The sequence below is a fragment of the Plodia interpunctella genome, chromosome 16 (assembly GCF_027563975.2).
Source record: "Plodia interpunctella isolate USDA-ARS_2022_Savannah chromosome 16, ilPloInte3.2, whole genome shotgun sequence".
Classification (NCBI taxonomy): domain Eukaryota; kingdom Metazoa; phylum Arthropoda; class Insecta; order Lepidoptera; family Pyralidae; genus Plodia; species Plodia interpunctella.
Window position 1 is genome coordinate 9,735,186 of NC_071309.1, and position 12,332 is coordinate 9,747,517.

Here is a 12,332-nt window from a genome sequence, read left to right on the forward strand (position 1 = left end):
GGTACACTTATACCAAGTCACACAACAACAACAACACAAATTAAATAATGCTAGAGTCTAAGATATCTAGAATTCGCATTTGTGATTCCTTTGAAAAAAATTATCTTCACATTTTTAAAATTTGCCACCGAAAACGTAACGTCATTCATAACGCTGACAATAATAAATCTACTATTCTTGATTGAATTACGAAAATGTCAGCCCAGTTTAAGTTAGTTTATCTCGTGTAAATAGTCTTAATAACCCGGACCGGTCGGGCGAACGGCGCGCAAACACACTGGTTTTGATGCCTTTCCAGCGTTTGTGGATCAACGGGAGCAGGTTTCGTGTAATTAAATTGTCGATAGCAGCGGCGGCGCGGGGCCGTTTGCTCTTTCCCTTAGAAAGTCCAGACAGGTTGGACAGAAATCAAGTTACTAACAATTTAGACTCAATCATTTGAATCTGAGAGATTGTACAATGTACCCAAGTAGTTCAAGCCTTTACCATTATATCAAGATTGTTTCGTGTCACCTACAAGTTGATGAACAGTTCATTATCAACGTTTTGACATAAAACAGGCTGAAAGAGAGACTATTGAACCCTTTGGTACCTACCCGTGGTCCGATCGCAGAGTTCTACTGGTCGACAACAGTCTTCAATACAAAAAAGTAAATAAATCAAACCTGTAAAAATCGCGACATTATGGGTTGATATTTTTCTTCATTTACTGTTATATAAATAAATATGCAGAAAAAAATTGCATCACACATACTGGTTCGGGCAGCAGGAGTTAATAGATAAATTGATCAAGAAACGTGAGGTCAGGGCCACAGTCGAAGACATGGATATGCATTATGCAGGTGTGATCGCGTGCGCAGGCGACCGCAACTGACCGCGAGCTGACACCGCAACTTTATTATAATGTTAATTATGTGGTAGTTTATCTTAAAGGACATTGGTTTTAATATTTTGCTAAATTCGATTAGAACTCGATGAGGTTGCCTCGTCTATTGTAGCTTTTGATTAAGAGTCTCTAAATGAGTGCTTGCTCAAAACAGTACAAGAGTTTCTTCTCGCAATCAACACGTACATGAAAACATGATCCTCACCGTTTTTATTTGTGTTTTACTTCATGTTTTTTGTACAAAACAAAATTACCTAATAAGCGAAAATTGTCGCAAGTGAACTTCCTAACAACAATAACTCTCCAACATTGCTTTATCAACAGTCAAATCACATTCAATCAAATCCCATCGATGAATCATTCCCAGAGTATTTATGGCCAGTTCCACATGAATGGAGCCGTTAGTTATCTGTCACTAGTGTTTGGTGTGGAGGTCGTGATTCCGGAGCAGTGCCAGCGAGCGGTTCCAATCACTGACTCAGACCAGAAAGGGCAGCTGGCATCCACTCTCAGCAATGCGGCAGGTAGATGATCCAAACTGCAATTAGCTTTTTACAGCTCATTACGTTTTTTAATTGTTAGTCGATCATAATCAATCTATTTTCGTGGATTTGTTTTGAAACAGTATATTGCTTAGGAACCCATTAGCCAGCAAACCAGGTTTGATCATGTTAAATCATTTGTGATATTTATGATTTGGTGACGAAATACTAGAAGTCCCTAGTGGCTAGTCTAACTTTCGTTGATAACAATGTTCAGAAAATGCGAATGCGTACTTCCACACAAACCAGAGCAGTATTAAAAAAATATAACTTTCAGATATGAGACAGATCTCATTTATTACAAACCGCGACAAACTTTGACCGTATCTATCATTTACAGGTTTCAGCTGTCAAACCGGTCTGTCACAAGACGTCGTGTCGTCGCTCTGTATGAAGGTAATGATCGTAGTCAATCAGTGAAGCACATTAGGTAGGACGAGTCGGTTCTCATTTATATGACATAGATATAAGTGTGCCAATGATCACACGATGTGAATATAGGAAGTACCTAATGAATCAACTTGATAATTAAATTGCTTCTTGACATCAATAAGATTAAATAAACATGGAATTGAGTAGAGTTCATTTTTGAAATTTAGGAGACAACTGCGTCCATTTGTCATGGTGAAGGCATGCATTAGCACCCCCAACTCAGAGAGATGCCGACGCGAATTCTTGAACATTGCGTAATTTGTACGAGAGTTTTTATTTGCCGGAATGAAAAACCAGCAAAGTATACTGAATCTGCCAAATTTCGGTAAATTGGCATGCGATAATTTATAGCCGGCATTAGATCGGTTCGGTTCGTCTTGCGGGCGAAACGTGAAGAAGCAGGGTTCCCAAACTTCATACATTGGCTATCGTTTCGGTTTCCTGCTCGCGATTACTGACCAAATAGGTAGTGGTCAATAGCAATTTTTCTTGTTTTGGGTAATGAAAACTGTTTGTCCTAGAATACGTTTTGTAATGTTATTGAAGCAGATAGTAATCTTATCTACAGTAAGTAGTAATATTTTACTTGTTTTTATATAAACAACATAATCATATCATAATTAGATAAGGTGCATTATTACTTCCTTTCTCATCAGATCATCTGCTCGCTGATAACACTAACAATGTTGTGTTATCAGACAGCGTGTCGGTACGTGTCGCGCACAACAAGTATTGCCAACTTTAGCAACGCCGATAGCGACGGTTTTACAATGAATTTGGGCATTTTGATCTGCTGGTCACTATACTTGCCTCATATGAAAACTTACTATGCCTACTACAATAGTAGCGTAGTAGTGAGGGCGCGCTGCCAAAAGCAACATGGCCCCGGTCGGAATGCGTTGCGATTATTTTTACTATCATCATCATATCACACCCGGCAGAACAATGTTTATAATTAGGAAGGAAAGGAACTGTGCCAGATACATTCGAAGACACGGACTTGATATATGGACAACTCTGGTTACAACGAAAGTAGGGAAGAAAGCCACAAACAATATTGAATCAGTATTACAGAGATTCCCTCTGAAATGATCGATTTTAATAGAGTAAGAGTAAGAGTAAGAGTAAAAATTTATTTATTTCTTCACAAAATATACATACAAGTAACTTAAAACATAACGCAAACCTTAAGCTAGATATTTTGTGAAGACTGGTGCTTGAAATAGGCTGAAACAGCCTGTCACACAAGACACCAGGCCTCACCTCCTAGATATACAAGCAGACATATTATGAGTAACAAAAACAAGTAATAAATATACCTACACATATACAAATACAAATTCATACACATATACAAATACATATTCATACACATATACACATACATATTCATACACATATAAACGCACATAATGAAATACATAAACCTACATATACGTACTTGTTATAATTTTTAAGTTGTTTAAAGAAATAATTATACGCATATTATGTCATTGGAGTCAAGAGGTGACCAATATCGTGTTCATCTAGCTGCAATAGATAGTTAAACATATGTTGCCTAAACTGTACCATTGTCAAATCAATAATATTAATTCTCTTTTGTATTAATGAGTAAATTCTTGGGGCTAAAAAGTTGTAAGTTAAAATACGCTAAATAATACAGTTATACTAATAAAATTAGGCTAAATCCATACTAATACTACTAATTTTATAAATGCGAAAATCTGAATGTCTATTTGTCTGTTCTGCTTTCAGGGCTAAACCGCTGAACCGATTTAAAAAGAAATTGGTATGCATATTACTAGGTTACTGTCGTTTTATCAAAGTGGATATTTTGCTCTGGCAGCCACTCTTCATTCCCGGTTTCACACGTATTTTAAAAGTATATTTAGAATGATGAGATAAATAGTAGTAGCGGCAGACAATAAATTTCAATACTATCACTAATTTAAATAATATTTATAATGACATCAAGCTTATACTTACTGATATCTGTGATGTCGTTCCACTTCATGATGACGTCAGTGCAAAAGTCTCCTGCAATTGAAGAAATAGAAGTAATCAGTCGTCAGATTGAAACTAATTAATATGTACAACTAACGCGCAGTTAACAGCATATGAGATACTTTGAATAGACCTTCATACGGCGATAATAGCAATAAATATGCAATAAGTGTGTGTTGCAGAGTGTACTCTAACATAGTAGAAGTTAACAAGGTGAGACAGATTAAAATCCAATTGAAATTATTAAATCGTAACGACCGCGACCTAAGACGGACCACCTATCGGATATATAATGGCCGAATATTATAAATGCGAAAGCGAGCGACGAGGAAAATGACATACTATAAATTGTACCTTCATAATGATATGGTTATTATATAACAGTACCGTGTGTAGTTTCAAATTTTCTAAGGCAATTGCCACTCACAACATAATACAGGTTTTTTTATTTATTTAAATGTTACATTTAAATATATTTTCCAAAGATTAATACAGGAATCAACTCTCGGCCTCAGGTTTCTATGTAGGCCAGCGTCTTTCTGCCATCTTGTATTATTAAGATAATCCGACTACTTAGAACGCTTCCTTATACTCAATCGCCATTTGAACACGAAAGCAAATTGGAAATGTTATTCGCATTTCAAACACTAAAGATATTTCTCAAGAATACTAAGTATTGTCATTATGGAGTATTCCGAGAGACAACAAATTGATTTGGTTACCGTTTATTTCAGTTACAACACGCGATCCGCGTCACATATCATCTCTATTTAACATCGTGTTACAATAGTCGGCGGTTTTTGCTACTTTGAGAATGGGAAACTCACAAAGAGCTCCTTTAATTGGAGGCCGTGATGGAAATGAAATGATTGGATGTAAAAAAGTGCCGCGTTGCATACAATGTGGTTGTTGGGTTAACTGCCGTACAACACGCGTGGTGCGTTTAGGGTTGCCATGTCTTAACATTTGTCGGGAGAATTCAGGATGTTTTCCCTCAAGAATTGACTTTGTATTCTGGTCAGGCAGTTCAGTTTGAATTTACTTTGCCAATGTATTTACCTTTACGTTTCATCTATTTTACTGAGCTAGCTAGGCCACAGTCCCCAGTAAATAAATCCAATAATAATGAACTTATTTCACTACGAGAGTTCGCAAATTGTATTCGATAGATTCAGGATTTTCCAACGGGAAACATTTTCTCCGGCCAATATCACTACTATCTATCTCTGGCAACCCTAGGTTAACACGCAAACGGCAAGGAAATTGACGGAGGTCGTATAATATATTAACATGTTTTTATTTTATACTCCATTATCTTAGATTATAGAATCCATTACTATATAAACCATGCTTTATATGAACCACTAAATTTGATGTAATCGAAAAGGAGAGCAGTTACGCGAAATTAGTTGTTATAGTTACATTAACAATAACTCTGTATATTAATATTACTAATTTCTGCGTAGGTATTTCTATAATTTTGATTTCTTTTGACAAAAACCCTGTATCATAGATAAAAGATTCTTTTTGGATTACGAAAATTACAACACTCTATGTAAGATTGTTCGTACACAAGCGATTGAGTTGACGCAAACATTTCCTGTATGATACGGAGACGTAACCCTCGCACAATTTATTAATGCACAAAAATAATCCTTCTTATTGGTCTAAGTTATCTTCCATGTCAGTTTTGTCTGCTGTATTTCATCTAATTGGTCCAAAGTCTAATTTAGAATATTGTATACTACCCGCGTCTTCATCTGCAGCACAAAGGAATATAAATATTACAGAGTAGCGCTATGTATAGGCGATATGAAGGCACTAATACTTATTATTATAGGTTATTTGAGTTTTTTTTGTGAAATGAGATAACCCGCGTTAAACACTAGCGTTACATGTTTCCTTCACCTTATGTCGCTGCTTTAGAACGAAAGTGACTTAATTCAAAATCTCAACTTTTTGGGAAATCGCAAAATAAGATTTCATGTTTATTAATTTTTTCATAAGTTAAAGTATATTTCTGAAACGAAGTATGTTAATTGTCTTTTTATGTTTGACATGGTTTCATTAACTATTGGGTTTGATAATAATTGTCTTTTTTTCAAATTATTTTGATAAATAATATTTTAAAATAACGATTTTCAAAAACTAGTCACTATAAGGTCACCCTTTGACCGAACTTATTCTATAAGAGTTTGACTTAATATGAATTAGGTCAGTTTCATTTTAATAACTTAAAATTTATGTGTGGCATTTTGAGTAATATGTCATTTTTGTATTAAAATAAGATTAAGTTGTTTACTAATAAGTCATTTTGATAAAAACTATTTAATAATAAAACCCAAGTTTGTGTTCAAGTTATTTATTGTATTGAAATAATAACATATTTTATAGTATTGTTCAGAGTTCTGCCTGCCTGCATTTGGCATATACAAGGTATACCACTACCTCCGTCATAGCCGTTAGGTATGCATAGGGTACCCCAATTAAAGTGACTTCAGAATAATTATTTGACAGGGAAAAATAAAAAAAAACAATATAAAAAATAATAATAAATAATCAAAATAAGTGAACATTGCGGCATCGTATCAATCGCTCACGCACGAATCAGCTATGTGCCGTTAGTTTGTGTGTGTGTATCGCTATAGTGAAAGCGCTATGCGGCGATGCGAAGGGCACTGTTCATTGCACGTTTTAAATTTTAGTGTTAGTTTAGATAGGGAATTCTTTAATATTTTTATGAGGTTTCTTTGGATGAAATGACGGTTACATGATAAATTATATAAATTTGCAAAAAAAAAAATTCAATCCAACTTCATTATCTCGGAAACTATTGATTCCAGGTATGGATTCTTGGGGGAAAATGTTCATATTAATAGGGAGATGACATGGGTTTCGGCTATATCGAAGGTAATGTTACACCTGTACAGCAGTAACAATTTGTATCAAAATAAACTCATAGTACCTAATATTCCTAAGATTGTGATAATAATATACATAATAATTAGGTATTAATGTTTTTCTTAACTTAAGACCTTTTCTTGTATTTTCCGATAACTTCAGTTTTCTCGAAACACTTTCAACACAAGGCATCTTCTTCCTTTTGTTTCTCATGTTGACGCGCTAGTTTTTTGTCTTCAGTATAACTGGTCTTATAATAAAATACAAAAGGTTCATTTTTGACAAACCTTAAAACGCGTATTTTACATCACCCCACAAAATCTGCTCCTTGTCATCATTGTCCTCATTGAAATTGTAGCCCCACTCGTTTTGCAAAGCTTTCAAATCTAACATAGTATCATAGCTCATAGCTAAAGAAAAATGCTGAACCTTGAGAGGTGTCCCAATTTTTAGAGCTCTTAATTAAGCTTATAATATTTATATATCGATAAGGTGGACAAATTGGGCCCGATTTTAAGTTTTTTTTATTTATTTTTCAATGAGGGAGTGAACATTATCGTCCTCATTTTGCGTGTGCCCAGTAATAAGATATTTATTTATTATTGACCCAATGTGAAATTTCGCTATTATATAATGCATAAAATTACGTTATATATTTATTTTTATTCTGTCCTGAGCAGCCGCTGCCTGAGGGTTGTGGTTCTGTATCAGTTGATATTAAAGACTGGGAAATAAAATCACTTCCTGAATTCTTATGTTCTTGTTGATGATTCTGATGAAATGTTCTTGTTGATGATTCTGATCCAAGAACCTAAACATATATACATATGGCTTATATGTATATATGTTTAGGTTCTTGGATAGCTAAGAAGTTAACTGAGGAATGAAGTGGTGGTTCATTTGTAGCTAGAGAATCGATCGAGTTTAAGAAAGAGAAACTTCGAAAAGTGGTACTTTTATTTACCTCACCAGATACCTATCTGGGTCCCTTTTAGGCTCATTGATAAGTGTTACTGCACGATAAGCAGTCACTATTGTCTTTGCCAGTCTATTACAGGGTACTCCTAACTGTTACTTGTGGTACAGATTAATAATTGTATTCAGTCTCAGATAGATTCTTCAGCTAAAATGTTTACAGAGGTGATTAATGATCTTCGATTTTGAAAAAATAGTTTAAATTAGTATTATACATACTTCTAATAATTTCTGGCAACGCATTCTAAAAATAAATACTTAAATAAATAAATAGTTACAGGCTCTATTAGATTCAAACGGTAAGGTTCTTCATGCATGATTTTCAAGAACTGGCGTGTTTTTATCAAACGACGCATTCGGGGAAATGTTTTTTATATTAAATTGTGTTTCCTGAAAAAGCAAAAAATAGAGTGCATGTCATCAAAAGCAGCAAACCAAATCTCAAAAATATGTGTTAATAATAAATTATGTTTTGCTCTCAATATTAACCATTCAATTCGTGTTTTTATGCTTACTCTACTTCCAACCTCTACCAACCTTAAACCCGCGCTAACCTTGACAAGTCACATATGAGTAGGTATACCTACTTACCGATGTTTTAATACACCAACATGCTCAATATCAGTAAAAGTGATAGAACACATAAAATACGTTTCACAAAAGACTTTAAGTGAGGAAAAATGACATAATGATAATCTAAACAAAACCGGAACTTAAATATTTTCAGGAAATATAAAACGAAGTATGCTTACCTGCTGCTTTTGTTAATTTACTTCTTCGTCCACATTCTTTCTTTTTCTATCATTTTCCAAAATCATGAGCGTTCTCCGTTTTATCTTTCACGAATAACAAAAAAAATCTTATGACCTAAAATAAAAAGCTTATGCCACTATTAGAATAAAATCGACTGAAATCCTATAAGGACGGTATTAACAATAGCAGTTTTAATATAAAAGTGATTTAATCCATAATAGGACAAAGAACATAAGAAAAGTTTTGTAGAAAAGTGTCTTATTTATCGTTAAGTCATGACATACAAAACAATTTTAGTAATAAAGTGACGTAAGTGCGAATAAGTCGTATATATTATGACAATATTCGGAAGAATAACGAGTTAAAACCTATTAGGTCAATTTAATTCTTACCCTTTTTTGGAATGAAAATGTCTCAAGCGTCAATCGGTCACTTTATTTGCGTTCGGTCAACGTGTTGCGCTTGCGGTTGCGGAAATATCACCAAAAGGGGCGTTGACGTTCCGACCCTGGAGCCCTCGGCGCTCAGTTAGAAAGCGACCAAAATAGAGCGTTCGTACTCTTCTAACACAGTTGGGGCAGTTTCTGATTCATTATGCGATAGAATACGATGTGTAGAGTCGTTCGATGACCTTAAGTCAATTTAAAGATTTTTTGAGTTAAGTCGGTTTCATTCTAACTAAGCGATGTATCTCACGCTCAAAAATCATTTCAATCCATTGAAATAAGCATAATGTAACAAACACACATTGACATTTAAGGAATTAGTGTGGAGTAGGTATGGATATTCCGTGCAGATATCAGTCGGTGCACCTGAGTGCACTGCACAGCACACGGCAGGCGGCCTAGTTTCGCGGGAATTATTCTAATCGCGCGGCCGACGACCCTTTCCGAGGACTTCTTATTTCGCCTTGATATTTATGTATTTTTTAGCTGCTGGATCTGTAGGGTCTTACTGGAAATCCATAGTCGCAGTCTCCCTTACAGGAAACAAGCACGAGCGCGACAGTATGTATTATACGTACTTCGGGTCTTGATCTCAACTTTCGTGCTGACGTTATAGATTAATGGTAATTCTTTATTTGTGGACGTCATATGCATTTGGATGTTTTTTTTTTAATGTACTAGTACCCATATTCGTTTTATTCTATAGGTACATAACCTAGTGTAAAGATTTTATAAACACTCCATAGGTACTAAATGACACGAACAACTTGCTAAAGTTCGCAAAGAAAGATATGTTTGTTCGACAGCTACATTAAATATTACAATTATGGTAAAAATTTTAGTTTTTTAGTAGTTTTTTAGTCGAGTTTGTATTTATAATTTAATACTTTTAGAAAATGGACTTTCCATTCCAACCAACTTTAAATCTTCGTATAATGATCCAACTGAATAGTTACAGTCTATGAATTATCATAATGATCCTAATTACATCCTTTTTTACCTAGATTGAACATAGTTATTACAATTATGTGACCGTGTCAACTATTATTATAAACAAGCAGACTACAGAGACTGGCTTTTAGTACCTTATTTCGGCGCAGTGTAGGCTTTTCCACAGCGTGCATCTCATGTTGATATTCGATTACACGACATATTGACAATTCTGCCTATCGGCGTTTCTCCTCAGTACTTAGGTCATTTAGTAGCCTAAGCCTCAGTAGTATTAAGTTTGTAACCCTAAGAAGACAAACAAACATGCGGCCCACCTGGTGGAAATGTCACGGACCCTGAATATACTCGTCTTTCTTGATGGACAGAATTTTGCAATCTATTGGAAAAATCATGGTACATATTATATAACTTATTTGTACTAAATTCCTCTTAAAGAGCAGTGTTTGCGGTACTTCAGACCTAAAGACAACTTTGAGAATAACTATTTATATTTTAGATAATAACGAGAAAGGCCCGTAATATAAAAAGTTAACGCATAATTTAAGCTTAAGTATGATTTGTCTCTGTCTTATCTCTTTCTGACAATTTCAAATATTATAAAATGCGCTAGTGACGAAACATACTTTGGCAAAGAGTACGCTTTAACTTTAAGAATAACGGGGCTCATACTAAATAAACGTCAGAGTTTGGAGCCTCCTCAACAGTGCGCCCGTGTAATTTGCAAGCGGCGAGCGCGAAAGGTCCATCACGGGTTATTGACATTTGTGCCTATCTCCGATCGGCCGCGGTCGCATGGCGGCTGCGTTCCATTCTAATCCATAGTGCCAGCACCACCAGCCTTTTCTAAAAAAATATTTGTGTAAACGCACTGTGTAAAATGGCATGTGTAGCACTTCTTGTGTAAAATGGCAGTCTATTAGGTATATTAATTTCGTTTTCTGTATTAATTTCTACCTGATTATTATTATCACTATTTTTCTTCTTTACCTTTTACACATCAACTATTAACATTTTCCTATACGCGTGATTAAATATGTATGTGTGATTTATTTATGTCAGTTTTGTTAATAAAGCCATCTATTTTCTTCTTCCCCTTCCCGCGCTTGTCATCAATGTCTTCTACTCTTACCATAGACATAGGTATCATTTATGTGCAATCATTTAACACGTAGTCACCTTAGTCGCATTTTCCTTGGCATTTCAAAAGCTCAACTGAAACTGCTAGATATTATGTTCTAAATGCAAAGTAGTGTTATTTATATAATTTTGATATTTATAACCCCTTGCCACACGCGTCCCTCACTCTCTATAATTAAGTTTTCCATTTCCCAGAATACTTATTACTATGATGAAGTGATTGAATAACAATTTTGCATGCACAATGTCAGCAAGCTGTGCTGCAGTGCTGTAAACGATTATTATATTTATATCCTCATACCACACGCGTGTCTCGCTCTCTATAATTACATTTTAGATGTTTAGACGCTTAAATAAGAATAAAACTTTCGTATTTATAATGGTAATAGACAAGAAGTATTTATACAAGCTCCACCTCGGGGCCGCATCCGAGCGAGATTAAGACAACCACCATGTGTTATTCTAGGTTTCATTCCATACGTGTTTCTAATGTAATAGAAATCAATTCAGTTTTTGCGTGAAAGAACTACTTAAGACAATCCATCCGTTTTAGTAGAACTAGCCGGTTAGAAAGAAATCCCGAGGTGTGATTTTCCTAGTTACCTATCTTCATAATATTTATAGATTCATACAGTTGAGATTTCCATTTTCCAGTATATTTACGTGGTGTGATACAGAGAGCGTCGTGCGAGCGGTAACCTTCTCGCGGCGGCCTGGTTTCAGTTCAGAGGTCAACGGCCGCGAGATACCTACAGCTTGCACTCCGCACAGAGTACACGTAGTGCACAGTCACAGTCGACACTCATGATCAGGCAAGGTAAAAGCTGATCAAATTTCGATTTTTCATGGCTGACGGTCATAGTCAATACTGTTATCAAATAATCCCAACGTCTTTTTGACTACCTATTAAATTATAATGTAGTGCGGACGAGTAGCTAGCCTTAATACTTTCAATCCTACTCGTGCAGGAGGCGGCCCTTAGAGGAGAAAATAAAATCAATATAAGAAATGTGTATAAAAATAGAAATAAACATAAGTGTTATTTTTTTAAATGCATCCTTGCCAATACAAAACCGTTTGAGCAATACGTGAATGGAAAATACCGATACACTAGCTAGAATCATAATCATGTTATGTTTTTTGCGCTGAAAGCTTGGCATCCCTCGTTATCAAATCTTCATTCTACTATCAGAGAGATATTGTAAGTGACACACTAACATTATCATGAATCAATTGGTGGATTAGAGATAAACAAGATTAATCAGCATTATAATAATCTTATCGAAGCAGCCAAATATCCGACAC

General features: G+C 35.1%; 1 protein-coding gene and 1 long non-coding RNA gene across 5 annotated transcripts in view; one reads left to right on the forward strand and one right to left on the reverse strand.

Moving 5' to 3' along the window:
• Reph (Regulator of eph expression) overlaps positions 1-12,332 on the reverse strand; it is a 50,810-nt gene that overhangs the window by 27,246 nt on the left and 11,232 nt on the right. For all 3 annotated transcript variants that reach the window (XM_053756965.2, XM_053756964.2, XM_053756966.2), the window contains exon 3: positions 3,847-3,897. In XM_053756965.2, the coding sequence (XP_053612940.1) occupies positions 3,847-3,874 (28 nt within the window). In that variant the 5' untranslated portion in view covers positions 3,875-3,897. The remainder of the gene's footprint in view (positions 1-3,846; positions 3,898-12,332) is intronic.
• The window catches only part of LOC135309872 (uncharacterized), a 37,676-nt gene that overhangs the window by 5,595 nt on the left and 19,749 nt on the right, over positions 1-12,332 (forward strand). The window contains exons 1-3 of one of the 2 annotated variants that reach the window (XR_010370108.1): positions 1,095-1,410; positions 1,769-1,824; positions 11,682-12,052. This is a non-coding gene — a long non-coding RNA (uncharacterized LOC135309872). Of the gene's footprint in view, positions 1-1,094; positions 1,411-1,768; positions 1,825-11,681; positions 12,053-12,332 lie in introns of those variants that run through there. The other variant, XR_010370107.1, reaches the window with a different exon arrangement.